General features: G+C 44.1%; 1 protein-coding gene across 2 annotated transcripts; it reads left to right on the top strand.

The window, feature by feature from the left end:
• Nucleotides 1-7,651: 7,651 nt before the first annotated feature.
• Nucleotides 7,652-17,647, top strand: fhdc2 (FH2 domain containing 2). 2 transcript variants are annotated; one of them, XM_040015840.1, is made up of 12 exons: nucleotides 7,652-7,873; nucleotides 8,979-9,521; nucleotides 9,631-9,692; nucleotides 11,930-12,032; nucleotides 12,263-12,348; nucleotides 12,550-12,650; nucleotides 12,966-13,036; nucleotides 13,222-13,329; nucleotides 13,530-13,600; nucleotides 14,484-14,601; nucleotides 14,724-14,888; nucleotides 14,985-17,647. In XM_040015840.1, the coding sequence occupies exons 2-12, from the start codon at nucleotides 9,063-9,065 to the stop codon at nucleotides 16,899-16,901; spliced, it is 3,261 nt and encodes a 1,086-aa protein (XP_039871774.1). In that variant the 5' UTR covers nucleotides 7,652-7,873; nucleotides 8,979-9,062; the 3' UTR covers nucleotides 16,902-17,647. The 2 variants fall into 2 exon arrangements, with proteins under 2 accessions (XP_039871774.1, XP_039871775.1); XM_040015841.1 differs by lacking the exon at nucleotides 7,652-7,873 and adding an exon at nucleotides 7,895-8,547.
• The last annotated feature ends 735 nt before the right edge of the window (nucleotides 17,648-18,382 follow it).

Consider the following 18,382-nt stretch of genomic DNA (forward strand, 5'->3'; position numbering starts at 1 on the left):
TACACAGACAGCTATAGTTAACCCCAAACAGCTTCTGATAACCTTTGAACCTAACCTGCGACCTCTAACCTTAACCTGAGGGCTCTTCAAACAAGACATTGGCCTCTAGGGATTCAACACACATATTTTAATGTATTCCTTGTTTTACCCCCCTCTGCTTTGCTTCATCCTTTTTCTATATCTTGTTTAGGCCGAGCCCGGGATAATCCTTTGAGTCTTTCTTACTTCGGAGGCCCCGCTCTGAGTTTTCACAACACAGAGGGAGGCCTCAGCGGTGTACACGTGAGCGATACATGGATCTGTTTTTCTAACCTTTTTTCTGGGGTGGGCAATACTTCTCTTGTGTACATAGCAGTGATTTACAGCTGATAACTTCAACTGATTTTCAATCATTTCTGGCATTCTCTCACTTTTTTTCAGAGGCACATACTCACTGCAGTATTTTCCCGTAAGGATGAGGACGGTGCTTCAGCCGGACACCGAAATCAAACAACATCTAATGTTCTTTGCTATTTTTAGTAGCAAATGTAATGTATCAAGGAAGTATCAAAGGCTGCTATATGTGGAAAAACAAGTGTTCATCATTATGGAAAATGCTTTTGGATCATTTTGAATCTCCATGACACACTGCATCAACCTTTACATGCACAAGACTTGCCACCAAGGATATTCACTTTGTCATTTGTTAGAGGTGGTTCACTATTTTCTGAACAAGTAGCAGTTTTGGTTCTTTGTCATATTGAAAAATGAACGTTCATATTTCACAGCCGTGCAAAAGCCAAAGCTGTCCACTCTTAAAATGAATGTGGCCCTCATGGCTTGGTATTTCCCTGTGGATCCTCAGGTTTTGACTATTTATGTTTACAATCCACTGCAGTGAGAAGTGTGCGAGCAGTATATAGGAATGAGTTTTATGTGGTTTGGTGTGTAAGCCGTTGTTTGTTAAAGACAGAGAGGCCTTTCTGTTGACATGTTGTTCAAGCCTTTGACTGGAGAATACGTTAAAGCGAACCACTTTCACATTTTCTAAAGCAGTGAAGTCAAGTATAGAGTGCACACAAACACAACAATACAAACTGAGCTGTTTGAATTGGGATAATATTGGAGGCAGTTCGAAAAGGGTGTGGAGGGTGTTATGTTTGAGTGAGTAACAATGGAAGTTATGTAACTGCAAAAACAGTGAGTTTTCAGCAAAGAGGCCGTGCATTTCCAGATACTTACCCAATAGTAAATTTCAATGTAAAATGTTACTGTTCCACTCTTCACTCATGCTGTTTAGATTCCCCTGTACCTTCTTCAAAGCCATTAGATCTCTTTCCGCAAGTTGAGTGGCTAATGAAGGCTCAAAGATGGTGATAAGAGGTAATAGTGGGCAATAATACTAATTGGTGGTAATCGCAGTGCTTCTAAAGTGGTATATCTGTGTGAGTAAACAGAGGGCTGGTTCTTTTCAATGAGCTCAGCCAGAGTGCTCTCTCTTCCTCACAACACAGCCTAGCAACAGTCTGTCCTTCCATTTTACTGGGTTTTGACCAAATAACTCAGTTGGCCATCGCCACTGCATTGGTCACTCATCCCTTTGTTTGCTCTCTTTTCTACTGCTGCCAAACATGCCAGATCTCCATGTGTTGGAGAGGGAGAGAGGAAGGAAGGGAGAGAGGGTTTGCACGTGATTTCCAAAGAGCAGAATAACCCCATGCTGCCTGCCCATTAATCTGAATCACATTAAGTTTATTGTGTTCCTCCCCACTAATGCGTTTGAGACCGTCTTGTTTTTTTCAAGAGCACAATTAACTAAGACTGAACATGATAATGGTAGATTTTGCCAGGGTTAAAATGACCAGATGAGCCAGGCCTTCATGTCAGAGAGAACTTAATCCTATCAACAATTCTTGAAGGAATAGTTGGAAATTTTGGCAACTCGCAAGTTTTGTCCATGGGTTGCATCACGCCGATGAGTTATTAAGATATAACAGAAATTGCTAGAATTATTCCTTGTACATAGATTTCTCAGATGGGAGGTTAGTGTAATCAGCCACAAAGACAGCGCTAGCATTTATTTAATGTAATTTAAAAGAAAAAAAAATGCATAAAAATGGTTGAGCCAGTCCAGTGGCTCAACTTAGCAGCATGAGGCATAGTTGCTTCAGTCAGTCTGAGTGGGCAAATTTCAATGGAAAAATTCTAATTATGCCCTAGAACTGCCACAAAGGGGAGAAATTAGCAATGAAGAAAAACAATGTACTTTTTCTGGTATAACGTTTTTCTTTTTAGGGTGAGGATATGGGGATAGACAGCCCGTCATCTTTAATGGCCACCAGGGGGCGACATCTGCGATAGCAAAAAAGACTTTAGTCCTTTAGAAGTCCACAGGAAAACTGCCCTCTGCCCTAAGCCCTGTAAACACTTATTGGATGAGTTAATGGGCTCAGTCGCACATTTCGGGTTATGCTGAATAAAACATTAAATACATTTTGTAAAATTTAGTCAATGTCAGTTTCAAAAAGGCGAATTATTCAGTGTATGATCACTGGCTAACAACGTGTGATTAGCAAATCTTTAGCCAATGAGCATGCAGTTTCACATTGATATTGACTCCCTGGTTGTTACATAAGATTTCAAATCACCAGCATGATGAAAGCAAAAATGCTCAAACCAATGGGCGACATCATTGTCACTGTCCAACTTTTATATTATACTTTGAAAGCAGGCTTGAGTGGCAGTTTAAGGAGATGCCGTTTTTTGCACTTCCATGTCTCCTTCATCTTTTTTTTATGTCTCTACCTTATCCCAACAGCAGCATAAGGCTAGAAACAGAAAAACGGGGGCAACAGCTAATCTACCTCTGTCTGAAAATAGGAAAATCTGCCCCCAATCTCCTCTAAATCACCTCTTAAGCCGACTTATTAAACTTTGTTTGTTTAATCTGTACAATAAATACACACACTGCTGTTTTATTATTCAAGCTCATTTCTGATTTGTTTCCTGTGGAAGGGACCCAGAATTGCACTAATCAGGTGCACAAAGCACCTCAATTCAAGCTCACTTCAGATATCTGAGCTCTTGAACCAGTGTGTGCTCCAGACCTTGCACAGAAAGAGAACGATATCAGGGTGGGATAGATCTTATAATCTATCTGGAAAGCAACTCAGTGAGTTCCCTGAAATGATGAGCAATTTCTTTAAGCGAGAGCACAATTAGCATTCCACTCATTAAACCTCCCCCTTTTATGACGTGTGCCCCAAATGTCCAGTCACTCACACAACAGCTCCAGGCTCCAAAGGTTCCCCCCACAACACAAGAAACTGGGTCTTGGCTCAGCAGTTCTGGGGCCCAAGGGTCCCTTATTTTACTAACAACTCCGGCACTGCAGGAAAAGGCAGGACGCATTGTTATGCAACAATTTAGACAGGATGAATAGGCTTCAGTACAGGCCCAGTGAATGCCATTTGAAATGATGGGAACAGAGTAGCAGCTAGGTTAATCCCAGAGGGAGTCCCCCTGGGACCTGGCCCTCATAGCTCCTCCATGTTTTCTTTTCAGCTTTTAAATGCGTTGGTTAAATGTCTTTTAGAGACAGTGAAGAAGCAGAAAGTAGGAGGCTGGGTTGTGCGGGTTCAGCAGCAAAGCAGACTGGTTAATCCCTGCAACCCCAATACAAGATCCAGCCAAACTCTTGGGGTTCATCCTCTCCTCTCCTCCTGCATGGCCGCCCTCAGGGACCAAGCCAACAGCCCCAGTGTCTCTTAATGGGTGACATCACTGGTTGGCACAGAGAGACGGGGGTGGGGGGAATAATTAGGTTTAGATAGTTGAAGTGACTGTCTGTGTGTATGTCTGTGTACATGCATGGTTTGTGCATGTGTGGTGATGTAGAAGAGAATTTGCCAGGCTTTACTCCACATCAAGCACGTACACACTACAACTGATACTCCAGTGGAAACCGAAGGAAAGAATGTAGAATTTGTCTGAATGTTGGGTGGTTTTTGCAAACAAAGGCACAGTAAAAGCTCATGCATGAACAAACAAAACACAGTGATTTAGTCTTCTAAAAATACAACAACAACTACTACTACTACTACTTCTAATAATAATAATGATGATAATTAGAGTCAGAGCACTGTGTTTGTTGAGTTTGGAGTTAACTGTGATGGTGGTGGATGAAGAGCAGGGGCCCTGCTTTGAAACTCACTATAGACTCCATACATGACCACCCCGGCAAAACTCATCCGTTCATTGCCCTTCATGCTATATACACAGCCTACTTAGGGCGAAGTCTTTGTTTGTCCGACGCGCTTTGTCAACCTCTATTTAGTGGCTTCTTTACGACAGACTCAGCCCTTTGAATATTAACTGTGTGATCACTCTTGCCACACAAGCAGCTGCTCGGGACCCCCTATCACTGCACCCCAACTCCCCTGCACTCTGCTGCGGGGCTTTGACCACAGCTTAGTGTATCCAGACTCTTGCGGGTATCTCATGAAACCAGTTAGGGAGAAATTTATTTTCCATTCCTTCAATGACATTTATGAAGCGCTTGACTTGTTTTACACATGAGAAGACTGTAAAGCAGCGATCAAATATAAAAGTCTTACTACATCTCGTAAAAAACAGAAAGAGGGATAAGAAGAAAAGAAGGGGAAGAAAAAGACTGATTTGTCTACGTCGCTGTATGTCACCGTGCCATTGTGAACTGTTAGTGGAGTGCGACTGTATTTCTGACTAGCGTAATGACCATAACAGCTGAGGCAGGAAGGCAACGGAGGGTGGGAGAGTCTGTCCGAGTGTTTTTTCAGGCCAATAATCCCCTTTATTGAGTCTCAGGAAATCCTAATTGGAGTCGGAAGTGGCTCTAGTGGCCAGATGTGCAAAGACTAACAAAGTTGACCCTCCCACCCCCATATACACCCCAAGGACATCTGACCACAAGCACCTTAGTCTCCCCTTCCATTCCACCCTGCTGAGTTTAATTTAAATACACACACAGGCACATCCACAAGCCTCTCTCTACCTAATGCTAAAAATGCAGCAAAAGTACATAGCCAGTGTGCACAATCTAACAAAGGGAATTACGGGGTTCAGTCACACCTCTTGTCTGTTAGTCAGTTCATAGCAGTTTCTGCAAAATCAGTCTACAGAGTAAAACACAGATGTGTTTGCTTTGGCAAAAAGAGGAAAACTAAAAAAAAAAGAAAGAAAGTGAAAGCTTCCACAGATCTCTCGTCATTGCATGCTTTTCTTTCCCCACAAGCTTGACTCACACAGCCTCTTTTCTTTCTGTCTCCATGATGTTTGTATCATTGTCTAACGGCCTGTCTGTGAACCTTTAAAGTTACACTGTGCAGCAGTGTGTGTGTGTGTGTAAGCCTCTCTTTGTGTCTTCTGTTATTATCTATAAGTGGGGATGAATACAGTCTAAGGTCTCATGTATGAAGCAGCAATGTAGTGTAAGAGGTCATGCCTGCACACATGTGTTTATGTGAAAAATAATTAAGGAAAAGGGAGGTAGACAGTCACAATGTATGTGTGCTGTCTGTCTTTTCCTGTCTCTCCTTATCAAGCGGCCTGACCAAAACCAGAGACTGCGGTCACTGCACGTGATCTGAGTGCAGCTGGAAAACCAAGAAGGATCTAAGGAAGCTGGGTTTGATTAGAAGTACCTCCCCAAACCAAATGGGCTCTGACCCAGGTGTGTGTATCCACGTGCAGTTTTCTCATGCATACATAGGCACGCCATGTCTGTGCACGTGTTTAGTACTCCCGCAGAGCCATAGTCACACTGACCTATTTACTTCGCCATGGAAATTGCCAGGACCCCAGGAGGGAGACCAGACTCACCAGAGGCAGAATAACACTAAGACCCCATACGGCGATATCAATAGTTTCACATGGAACAGTTTTACTGCCACTTTTGCACACTTAATAACTAGGGCATCTGGTGCGTGCGTGCGTGCGTGCATATTGATTTCTTGACATCCGGATTAATTTCTGAAGTGTGAAAAACTGCAACAGTGGTCTATAGATAGAAAGAAATCACCATTCCTAAAGTACTGTAAAGCATTTTTTGTGCTTTTATCTCTGTGTGTGCACCTCTCATTATTTAGGTTTAGTGTCAACACTTCATCTATAATGCATACGTGTATACAGTAGGGGAGTGGGCAGCTAAAAGCCTTCACCTTTACATAACCCCCTGAGACTTCAAAGAGAGATTAAGAGGGAGAGATGGCGAAGGACTAACACTTGCTGCATGGCTGCAACGACCCCACTAAACTAAAGGCTGAGCGACGGGGTAGTTGGCACTGGCTTCTCATGTGTTGGGCCTCATTTTTTCCACTCAGGGTAAAGCATCAGAAAGACATCAGAGAAGTATTGATGAAGAAAAACACTTCTGTTACACGCTCTTCTATGTTGCAAAGGGCTGGTTAACTTGAATGCACTGATTACTTACACAGGCTCACACACAAATCTTGCACATGAACATACGCATTGACTCACTGAAGAATAGACCAAGAGAAGCACAGGCTTCGAAGCTCACTGTTATGCAAAGAGGACCGGCTGGAAGTAGGCCTGTACACATCACACGCTGTTTTGTCTCCTTGCAATGGTGGAGAATGCAAGGGAAGCCAAGTTAACTCCTTACTATTCATTAATTGCTGTCACACTGGCTGTGTTGCATGAATCCTGTCAGAATATGTGGAATTGTGCCGGATTGTTCAGACTCTTTATAGACTATAAAGCTTCTGTCTCTCAACAGTGGCGTTTCCTTGTATTCTGGGAAATACACTGTACTCTGACAAGTAGTTATTGAATAGAAAGTGAAGTTCCTGAGAGAGGTTTATTCTGGCACGGTACACTACAACATGCTCTACTGCGCAGGCACAACAATGGACAGATCTTTGGGGTCGTAACCTCCTAATTACCACAGCCCCAGAAGTGATGAAGAGTGCCTGTCAGCGCGGCCTCTGAGAGGGGCTATCTGAGCCGGACTCAGGATAACCAGGTGACATGGGCCAGGGTGCTCCGGCACCTCAGATGAAAGGTCGGTGTTATGAGTCCACATCCAAACACCTGGGCCATTTCAGCACACCACAGGGACATCTAGCCTCTTCGCTTTCACCTATAACCTCCGTCTGTGCTTTGGGGAAGAGATACACACATAATTCCCAGGTCTAATGGACCTTTGGTCCAACTCTCAGGCTCTGACCCCCCCCAAAAAAACCACAAGCTTTCCCAAAGCACGATCAAGCCTTTCTGCACAATTCCCACATCAGAGGTCTTGCCCACATTAATGATTTTTCTGAAATAGACACTTATCAAGTTTTCGGCAGGGCTCCTGACATAATACAAGGTGCCGTGTGCAATCTTATGGGGACTTTGTAGACAAAGCCACTGAGGTATTAAGTCCAATAAAAGAAAGATTAAAGTGATATGTGAGGTTAAGGCTTTGAGTTATTGATTTTGTTTAAGATATTAACACCTTATTGAATCCTTTCCAAAACTGTAAGCATTTCATAAATTTATCGCCATTGCAGGATCTGTAAAATCTGAAAGTGGATTAAAGATGATCTAATAAAAATTTCAAAAAACCCTAAATCCGCCCATGGGAAAACTGGGAGGATACGATAAAGGCATATCAGTGTGGGGGGCGTGCGCCTGCGCGTTCGCGTCGTGCAGTGTAGAAGTTTCCCTGCAAGTTTGGAAAGACAGGAGGAGTGCAGCGAGTGGAGTGGCACAAGTTACCGGGACAAAAACGACATAGGAAAAAATGTATATATGTTAAAAAATAAATTAAGACCTCGATGTTTCTAGCTGTGGCTCTTGTTGGAGTTTTTTTTAAAACAACTTCACTGGAAACTGTGGCCGGAAACTGCAGGTAAGTAAACCTGATTAGGACCAGAATCAGACGTGTTAAATAATTGGAACACTGTCGAGCAACATGAAGTGAATGTTTATCCGAAGTTAGATCTACGCAAAAATAACAGAGATAAACTACCAGGTTATAAAAAAATGATGCACTAAATGTCAACAGTAGAAATCTTTTTGAAACTTAAATGTTTTTCTTTTTTAAGAGCGTTCTTATGAAAAAGTAACTGATGCTATTGCGTTGATGTAGAAAAACAAAGCTCACTTTCCATGTAACATTTCATCCTCCCACGAGTTCTTGGGTAACACGATTTGTCAGATAATATTTTCGCTTGTCAAGATGAATATCTCATTAAATGATGGAGACTGAGATTACCGGTTTGTGCAGCGCGCCCGCGCGGCATGCAGTGGAACAGACTGGAAATCAAGCGCGTCCGTGAAAAAAGTTTGCCAAACCTTATGATTCATTTGGAGAACGCGAGGAATGACGAGAGGATGTGTGTGTGTTTTTTTCCCCCCCAAATCCAAAGCCGTGTAAAGATTAAAGCGTTTCCCTTGAACCCAGACTTTTGAAACTTCTGAGTCATTCTCAGTTGCATTACTAATCCTGCTTAAAAACCTGCTGGTGCAAGCGTGTTCAACCCACTTTCAGATGATGCCCTCCCCAAAGTGAAGAAGGAATACGTAAGAAGCTTGCAGAGCATTTATTTCTGGGCTTTGTGGTTAACTGTGCGTCTTACCTCACCGGTCTCCATATTTTCTAATTAGAAGAGGAAAAGGCGGTGTGGAGGTGTGTGTGTTTGCGCGCGCATTCAGTGAGGTGAAACTGAACAGGATGGGACAAGCTGTTCAAACAGGTCGCAGAGGGGGAAGAGCTCATCCTGCCCAGCTAATGCTTTCCCAAAAAAATGCCTTAAACTTTCATTGAAAGTTGAACTTGGGCTCAGATTTTTAGCTTGTACCAGTTGTAAGGCTGAAGTCATGGGAGCTCACTGGCCTAGTTGGAAGCTGACTGACTGGTTTTCAGTTGCAAAACTCTACACCGACTGTTTCTGCTTTCAATAATGTCTGAGATAAGATTTTTTTGTTGTTGTTGTTGCCGCTTTGTTTCCTAGACTGGGGTTATTGCTTGACCTTTGGACAAGTGATCACTGGAAGAAAGGCAGACTGACCCTCCCTCAAACAGCCCGGCTGCCTCTATGCACATCAACCTGAGTGTGGCCATCAAGGAATCTCGTGCCTTTCATGGAACACAGCCTGCCCTTCCTGCCGCTGCGGAAGTGACGACCATGGAGCCGCGCGCGGCGCTGGTCGCTCCTCGACCGCCTCCTCTAGCACCTCCACCACCACCGCCGCCGCCTCCTCCCCCGCCTCCCCCCACGGCTTCCACCTCTTCCTCACCTTTAAGCCGGGCGGATAGCGCTCGTCGGAGCCGGCTGAGGAAGCTGAACTGGGAGCGCATCCCCAAAGAGAAGGTGGAGGGGAGAAAGAGCGTGTGGAGTGGGGCGGCCCCAGATGAAGATGAGTTCCCCATAGACCTCCATTCCCTGGATGAGCTGTTTGGTCAGAAGGACAGTAAGCCTCGGGACCGAACCAGCACCCTGAGACGGCGCTCTTCACTGCTGCACTGCAGATCCCCTCAGGATAGCTCAGAGGAGGTAAGATCATGTAGATGGTGAGACTGTTTTAAAAAATATTGGGCTCTTTTGTTTTTCTTGCTCTCACAATGTGTCCTTTGCTTTTTGTCTTTCTTTTTTTTCTAAACAGATCTCCTTATTGGACTCCAAACGCAGTATGAACATTGGAATATTTCTACGTCAGTTCAAGATGTAAGCCTAAGAAATTCTTACTGTTGAAATGTTTCAGTTGGTTCACAGAAAGAACAAAGAGGTCATAGGAAAAAAAAACTCATTAAAGAAGCACATATCATAAATAAAACAAAACGGGTCAGAAGGAAAGAAGATAAGGAGCATAGAAATCAGCTACAGAGCAAACATTCATAGAGGCCTTTTTAAGAAGAGGTTCAAGGGACTCTAATGATGTAGCCAGTCTAATCTCAATAGGCAGACCGTTTTACATAAGGGATTAATTTGGCCTTTTTCAAAGTAATAATTTTAAAAGCAAAGTAGAAGTTATCAGGCAGTCAGAGTGGTTTAACAAGTACAGCAGTAATCTGTTCATATCTCCTAATTGCCACTTATCAGTTTAAGCAGATGTGACGAGAGCTCTGCCTGATGCAGGAATCAACCCGTTTACAGCAGCTAAGAGCAAAAAGGATCTAAGTTTGGAGATTTTCTTGTGCATCATAAAAGAGATAAGGGCCTAAGAATAACTTCTGGCAGACTGCCTAATATTCTTGTCAATGAACCAACCAATTTTACATCACAGAGGCAAATGTTTGCTGTCCCACCTTATATAAGTTGTGGGGGTACTGTCATTTATTTCCTGTTTCATATCACTTTATGTACTTGATATTCTTTGTGCTTTGGGCTGTCGGCTGGAGAAGTCCTTGTCCATTTTAGTTCAAAGCATATGGTGATTTTTCCTACAATGTGTTGACATCTCAGAGGTTAAACAGTAGCTGAGGAAGTAAATTGTATTGCATGGATAATGTTTTTAGTTGCAGTGCCAACAGCTAGGCCTTTTCTCTGCATTTCATCAAACTGCCACCAGTTTGAAGTGGGATGCATACAGCAGTGCCCAAGGGAGCAGTATTTGACTTGAGTTAAACTGGAGAGAGTGGCCATATGTCAAAGGTGGACAGGTGTCCGTGTTAAAGTGCGAAGCCTTGTCAGGAGAGAGGATGTCTGGTGTCAGGGAGGAGGAGGTGGTGTACCCTGAACAGCTGGCTTGGATCTTGAAGGAGGGTGGTAAACAAGCAGCTGGCTTTAGCCTGTCGGCACCTGCCGGTGCCCTTAAAGAGTGTCTAATCTTAAATCCACCCCCCTGCAGAGAGAGACCCCACTGGTGGCTTGTCATATTCATCTAAAAGCCCGATTAGCATGTTTGCTTGGCTCAAACAAAGCTGCACTTCTTGCAGTGAACGAGAGGTTTCATAGTCATGCATATACATTTGCATACAGTTTAACATCTGAAATGGAATGAAACTAACGAACGATATCTACTTAGCAGAACTACATGTACTTTAAACTGCAGGAGTACGACGTGCCAAGTTTAGGGATTGTCATGCCTCCAAGAGACTCAATTGAAAACCTTTTTGTTTTCTAAACTAGATCTGTTGAGACATGTAGGGGAAGCCATTATGTGAAAAGAGCTTCTTCTGTACACAAACATCTGTCTAGTTGGAAGTTTATTTGCCCTCTGTCTGAAGACAGACAGAGCTACTGCTCAAATGTGGGTGGAGTGTAGACAAAATCAAGTCTTTGTATTATCAGTGTCTTAGTAGCCCCCCTTCAATATTATTTCCTCCTTTTATTTAGATTGTTTGGTTTTTCAATGGGTTTTGTTGGAGCAATTAACAAAAGCTCTTTCTGTTTAGAAATAGATGTCCTTTTTTTTTTCTTTTTTCCCCCTCATGCACTGCTTTTACATGTTTTCGTAGGTTGATCTTTATCCGTTGGTGTTAGACAATAAGATTCGGATGTGACAGCTGAGCCATGAATGAGATGAGTTTGTTTGAGGATAAAGGCTGCAAACTGTAGTTTTAGTGCCTGTGATGTGCTGTAGTGGGAATTGGGGAGAGGCTAATGGGAAAACTGCTGAAATGGAGGACAGATGTGTCACTTGCAGAAAGGAATACAGAGATCAAACACCCAGTCATCTCAGTGTCTGCTCTTTCACCCCGTTGTCCTTCAGCCGTCGTCTGTGCATGTCTGCATTTTATTTGCCCAGTGGATATGCTACTTTGCATCGCCAGTGTGGCGTCAACTGACCCTCCCTCCGTGACACTTGGACTGATAAGAACAGGATAAGCCTCTTTTATTGTGCGATCATTGCAAAACCGGAGCTGATTGTACTCATTTCTTTTGGGTAGCTGTACCTTGACTTGAAAAGAGCATTGCTTGGCAAATGACGTCATGCTGAATTGTCTGTTGTGTTTCCGCAGGCCGGCTAAGGAGATAGTTGAGGATATCAGGCAGGGCGCCGGAGGCCGTTATGGAGCGGAGAAGCTCACAGAGCTCTGTAAATTGCTGCCTGACAATGAGGAGGTAAAGCGCCTTTTCTGGCATACAAACGCAACAGTGACAAGCTTCTTCCTCTCCTCCCGCCCTCCTCTAACTCACCATCTGGCTCTGCTTAGAATGATCAAGAGTTAGCCATTACACCATGTTGCATGTGATGTGGTCTGTGTTTCTTAGAGAAGTACCACACTAGGAGATAGTGGAATTGACTGTTAATGGGATGTTGGCAGCTTTACCCAGCCTCTATTCTCTGTCAGGAGTCTCGCCTTAAGAAGTTCAGCGGGGACCGGAGCTGGCTTGGAGAGCCTGATCTTTTCATGCTGCTTTTGGTGGAAGTCCCCAGGTACGCTCTTTATCAACCCCCAGTTTTTGGGGTTTTGTTTTGTTTGTTTGTTTTTTACCCAAAACAGTATTCCAAACTCCTATTTTCAAATTGATTTTCACTGATGATCGACTGCTTATTTAACCAGTGCCTGATGTCCCTGTCATCAATCACCACTCTCCACTGATCAATCTGTTCCCCCGTTTTTCCCTCCTTCACCAGTTTTCGCCTTCGTCTGGATGCCATGATCCTGCAGCAAGAGTTTGACCCTGCTGTGACCTCTCTGTGTGTGGCAGCCAGATGTCTGAGGGAAGCAGCCCGAGGTAAAGTAACAGCAGGGAGTTATGTACTCCGCCACTATAAAGATCTGGGAACCCTGTTGCCCTTTTTTAAATGCTTGTATTTGCAGAAATCCTAGGAGTCAGGATGCAAATGAGATGACTTATTCTGGATGTTAAATACTTTAAAGATTTAGGAGTAACCTGCTGCTAGCAACTTTTTAAAATAAAGGTGTAGTGCAATAGTCAATTTAAGTGTCAGAACAAAGTTGCTGACTTATTTCATGCCCTTCATGTCCGCTTCATTCACACTCCTTCAACCGTGAGGCACAGTATTAAATCTGTCTTTTATGCTCTTAGAACTGCTGAGCTGCCCAGAATTACACTCCATCCTTCGTCTGGTCCTCAAAGCGGGGAACTATATGAATGCAGTGAGTGCTTCTTTATTTCCCTTTCGATTCTTTTAATCAGTTTACAGTTACCCAAACGCTAGTTGTCTGGGTTTGTGTTCAGAGGCGCCGTTCAGACTGCGCACCTGGGTTTTGAATCGTTGTTTGTTTAAAGCCGTCACGTGTTGTGCGTGTGTTTTGTTTTGACCTTGTGCGTGTCTTCTCAGGGTGGATATTCAGGAAATGCTGCTGGTTTTCGAATTTCATCGCTGCTGAAGCTGGCGGACACCAAAGCCAACAAGCCAGGCATGAATTTGCTGCATTTTGTTGCTATGGTAAGATCTGAAATGTAGATGCCGTGAAATATAGTACCTATTTTCAGTTGAAGAAATACAGTTGGTGTTGGTTCAAAAAAGTAGTTCAAGGCCCTCAAACCAGATTGCTTTGCAGAGCGTCAGATTTTTCTCACCATTGGTAAATAATGTTTTGCTTCCTTTGAAACAATGGCTGATTAATCATGTGTTTGTCTCCACAGGAAGCTGTGAAAAAAGACCAGAGTTTACTGTCATTTCCCAGCCAACTAGGTCATGTTGGCTCCGCCTCCAGGTCAGTCTTTTTTCCCCCCAAATCTATATCCTACTGTTATTTAGTCTGCATGATCATTGTTAATGACAATAATACCTCAAACACCCTACTGAAACAACAAAACACCCAGCTGTCAGCAAAAGATGCATGATTGACAGTGGGGTATGATGGCCACTACTTAAGCTGCTGGACATTTTGACCATTTTCTTATTTCGATTGGTGACTACAGCTGGGTGCTAAGAGATGACTATCTCTCCGAGACTCTCAATTCCTGCACCCTTGCTCCTGCATTCTTGCTAGAATATTTAAAGGGGACATGTTTTGCTCATTTGCAGATTTTAATTCCTGCTGGTTAGAGTAGTTTAACATGACTCTCAGCTTACAATATCCTTACTTATCTTATGCTAGGCTTTGATGGAGTTCACACGCCATCATGAAATGAGCCGTTTTAGCTCTCTTCCCCATCACTTTAAGCTAAGGCTCTTTTGGTTGGCTACCCCTGAAAAACTGAAAGTTTGAACAGTGGGTGGCTGGGCAGCTGGGGTGACCATATAGAGGGAAGAGGTGTAGAAAATAGAGGTATAGAAAATGTCTAAGTATTTCCAAGCAGTCTGTAGCCTGAACTCCAAGATAACAGGAATTACCAGATTCTGACCTCTGTATATGAAGTTTTGGGCATGTTTATTATGAGCATGCATCATTGTAAGGGGATATATGACGAGAAGGAGGAAAGCATAATAGGTCTTCTTTATGACAAATTCCTAGACACTTTCGATCATGTGCAATCATTTATTTCCAGTCTTTAATTATTCACCCTTTGTTGAGACATACAGTTCATACACCTGTTTCTGTTCAGTTCACAAAATGATTGCATGTATGTATTTGTCCTCTCCTCCTTTTGCAGGTTTTGTGAAGAGTCTGTGCTTGATGACTTGGCCAAGTTAAAAAGCAGAGTTGCGGCCCTCAAGGCAAATATACAGACTGAGGCAGAGATTCAGAAGCAGACACAGCCTTTCCTGGAGGTGTGCAAAAAATTTGATTTTTAAATGGACTGTCTCCAACTTGAGGCAGGTTATCTCAAGTTCAAGTTTTGGGGCTTTAATTGAAGGGGTAATGAATATGTTCATGTAAAATGTATCTACAGGTGGCTGAAGAGCGTCTGAAGGAGGCAGAGGACGAGGTGGAGGGTATGAGGATGTCGAGTCAGGCTCTGGTGGAGTTTTTCTGTGAAGATGACAGCACTTTTAAATTGGAGGAGGCTTGCAGGGTCTTTCATTTGTTTTGCCACCGCTTCCAAAGAGCAGTCCAGGTTAGAAGCTGTCGATAGGAAAATTGCGTCATAGAACCTTTAACTGTATGCTAAAGATGAGTGAGCAACTATCCTTTCTCTCTCATTTTTCCATAGGAAAATGCAGAACGTGAATTGAAAGAACAGAAACGTCTGGAACGCCAACGTGAGATGGCAGAAAAGCGTCGCTCTCTGGCAGTTTGCACTGGGTTAGACCTGAGCCTAAGCCTCGCCAGAGAGCCTCCCAGTCAGGAGAGCCAGGATGAGCTGGAAAAACTCCTAGAGAGGAATCTAAGCTACACTTGGAGCCGTCGTAGTCTTAGAAGCTCTGATTCCCGCAGATACCTCCAACACTCTCACAACGATAGCCATCTCCACAACTCACCCTTCCCTGAGCTGGGCAGCAGCCCGACATCAACCAGTTATCACTCAAACAGCTCCTCTGACCACGAGACCTCTGCTGTTCTCTGCAGCTCTCCAGAGACTGATGGCATGTGTTCCCCCATTGACCAAGGACCCGTCCTGGGCCGAGGGAGCACGGCTCAGCACAGCCAAGAAACAAAATTAAACACTGAAGCAGCAACATTTAGTCATTCTCAGCATGAAAGTGGCTTTGTTGTGAAACAACATGGACCTGAGAGTATTTCTTATCTGAGGCAAAACCAATCCAAGTTAACGGGAACTGAAAAAGAAGTGGATTTTTCACATGAAAACATGGCTTTAGTTAACTGTTCCTATACAGACTCTGCTACTCATAGCAAACCAACCCAGTGTGTTAAAAGCAGAACTTCCACTTACAGGCAGAATTTTGGCCTGCCAGTAATGCCCAGTAATCATCCTATTCACTCAAAATCCAACAGCTCTTGTGTCAATGAGGAATTACAACCATCTGTTCATACAAGTGGAATACAGTCTTGTAGTGACAACAGTACTGGGCTCATTAGGTACTCCAGATCTGAGACCAAACTGCAGTCATCTGTCAGCACTCCAGTGGAGGAGCAGTCGCAGCCACAGACGAGAGACACACCCTCTATTGAACAAAGTGCTGCAACGTGTTTGCCTGATGGAGTTTTAACAAACCGGACAGACACAGATGTGGTGTCCACACCTGCGGAGGAGACTTGGATGCCCTCCAGTCTACCGGAGTTCAGCCAGTCACAGCCAGAGGAGGATCCTGAGTTGCCAAGTACCGAGAAGGAGACGGGGAGGTCATATTCTCGTGTCGGTGAAACGCTGGAGTGCCACACTCTGGTGAAAGGCCTTAGATCCTATGACGCCTTGTCACCCCCAGGCTCCCCACTCCCACGACCAACACCGAGCCTTTGCTCCAAGTGGAGGAAAGAAAGAGAGGTTGACCTTCGAGAGGGGTCGACCCCAGCGTCTCCGACATCAAAGGAAGAGGCTCGAACCATGAAGGTCCCTGTACGCAGTGGGATAGGAGCCAAGAGGGGGCTTGTGTCACGTACAGGCCCTTCCAGTAGCACGGGCATTCCCAGGGTACGCTCTAAAACCGATTCTTCATGTGGAAACCCACCCCCTACAAACTCATCAACTCCTACTCGCCTTGCTACTCCTCGTAGTCTGTCAATGCGTTCATCTCCTATTTCTCGAGCGGCTGAGGTGAAGCGAAGTAACAGCACACGGGAGAGAACTGTAAGTGAGGCGCAGGCTCCGGGGAAGCCCACCCTGGCCCGCAGGACTTCAAACAGATCTGTGCCAGAGAAAGGCTCTGGCAGCACCCAGCCAACTTTCATCAGAGGCACTCCTCTCCGCGTTTCCAAACGCCTCGCCCCAAACTCAGAGTCTCAGGTTCCCTGTCAGCCTAGCACATCCCACAGCCCATCCTCGGCCACAGCCAAGACCATACGTACGGCTGTCATATCGGCAGCTCGAAATAAAACTGCCAAGACGACAAGCACAAGCCCCACTCCTGCTAGCTCTAAAATTCCAACAGCTTCAAGGATACCTGGGCCCAAAATGCCTCGAGGGTCTGCCACCTCCACCGCTCCTGCTGCTCAGCCCCTGTGGAGGTGATGGACATGAATAAGTGCCTCCTCAAACTTCTCCTGCCTTTACAGTTTTGTGATTGTTTGTTTGAGCTCATTAAAAATTGATTTGTGTGACATGCATGTGTAGTCTGAGTGCTCGGTGTCTACATGTGCAATAGGACCGTGAGGTGGGAGCATCGGGGATACTTCATCTCTTGTTTCACAGGATAGGGGATTTTCTACAGTCTACCTCTATTTACACCCATTTGTGTCCTTTGCAGGCAATAGGACAAGAAAACTCTGTCTCCAGTTGTAGAACAGGTTGATACTTAAGTCACAGTAATAAAATGCAACACTACTCTGTGCCTTGTATGTACAAGTGTGCTGCCAGAAGTGTAATTTGGCAAACAGTTTCAGTCTCTTTGTATCTTTGTATGGAACAAAACACTTTTTTTTTTTTTTTTTTTTTTTTTTTTTTTTTAGGAATGCGTCCAAATGTGAATACTGTGACCTCTCTGTTAAGTGATCATGGTGTTCTCAAACTTGGCTGTCTTACAGTCCTAACCGAACTCGGTACAATATTGAACTATTCATCCTGTTGTGGTGAGGCCTCATCATTATGATGCACTTTATAAACTGAAGAAGAGGCTGTTGGGGGATTGTTGTTATTATTATTTTGCTTATTTTATATCAAAAGAGTAAGTTTATTGAATAGCAGTGGTTGTTATTCGCTGTATTATATGGTTTTGTAAACAACAGAAGATAAATAAAGATAGCGATGTGAAACTGTTATTGTCTGAGAAATGTGCTTGTCAGTATATATTCTTTATTTTAAATTATAAATATATTATGTGTCTGTTTAGTATGTATTTGCTTTCAAGATCCCTCGTCTGCATCAGCTGCAGCTCTTGCTGTCGTCTTGTCACCCCTCCATTTTTCTCTCCCTCTTGCTACATCTCTTGACACAGTCACCCCCATTCCTGTCAGTGGTTGTAGTCATGGAAATGCTGCAGACGTCCCGGGGAATCTCCTGGCAGAATAGTGGGGTGCAGGGGGTGGGGTGGAGGGTGACTGTGGGTGTAGGGGTCCCAGTGGGAATTCTCCCTTTATAGGCTTCGGTGACGCCAGAACCTCTTGGGAAAGGCAATAAACTGGTGCCTCTTTGTGTTCTCGAGTGTCCGGTTGTTGGTCACCGCTGGCCTTTTAACCTGCCACAGTGTATAAGTGGTGACATCAACAGCAGATCTCCAGGGGTGTAAGACGGAGCAGTCTAAAGTGATCCCTCTTTTTAGCTTCTTTCTGCAGTGATCTGAATGCACTGGATTAGTGGGAATAATGACTTGTCTGAAGGTGAATATGTGATATATGAGCTTAAAGACTGCTGCTCATCAAAGAGGATGAGGTCCAAAAGATACACAACAGGGTCTTTTGTGGTCTGTTTGTATGCAGAGAAATTTAAGTCTGCAGACCTCTCTTTAAATGGGCAAATGCAGGAACAGCCTTCCTCATTTGCAGTTAGACTGATTG

Source organism: Simochromis diagramma, unplaced genomic scaffold, assembly GCF_900408965.1.
Source record: "Simochromis diagramma unplaced genomic scaffold, fSimDia1.1 OVJJ01000685.1, whole genome shotgun sequence".
Lineage (NCBI taxonomy): Eukaryota > Metazoa > Chordata > Actinopteri > Cichliformes > Cichlidae > Simochromis > Simochromis diagramma.

Coding starts and splice junctions, on each gene's coding strand:
- fhdc2 (XM_040015840.1), top strand. CDS start 9,063: ATGCACATCAACCTGAGTGTGGCCATCAAGGAATCTCGTGCCTTTCAT. Junction 12,651..12,965: donor TCTGAGGGAAGCAGCCCGAG/GTAAAGTAACAG, acceptor TTATGCTCTTAG/AACTGCTGAGCTGCCCAGAA. Junction 13,330..13,529: donor TGCTGCATTTTGTTGCTATG/GTAAGATCTGAA, acceptor TTGTCTCCACAG/GAAGCTGTGAAAAAAGACCA.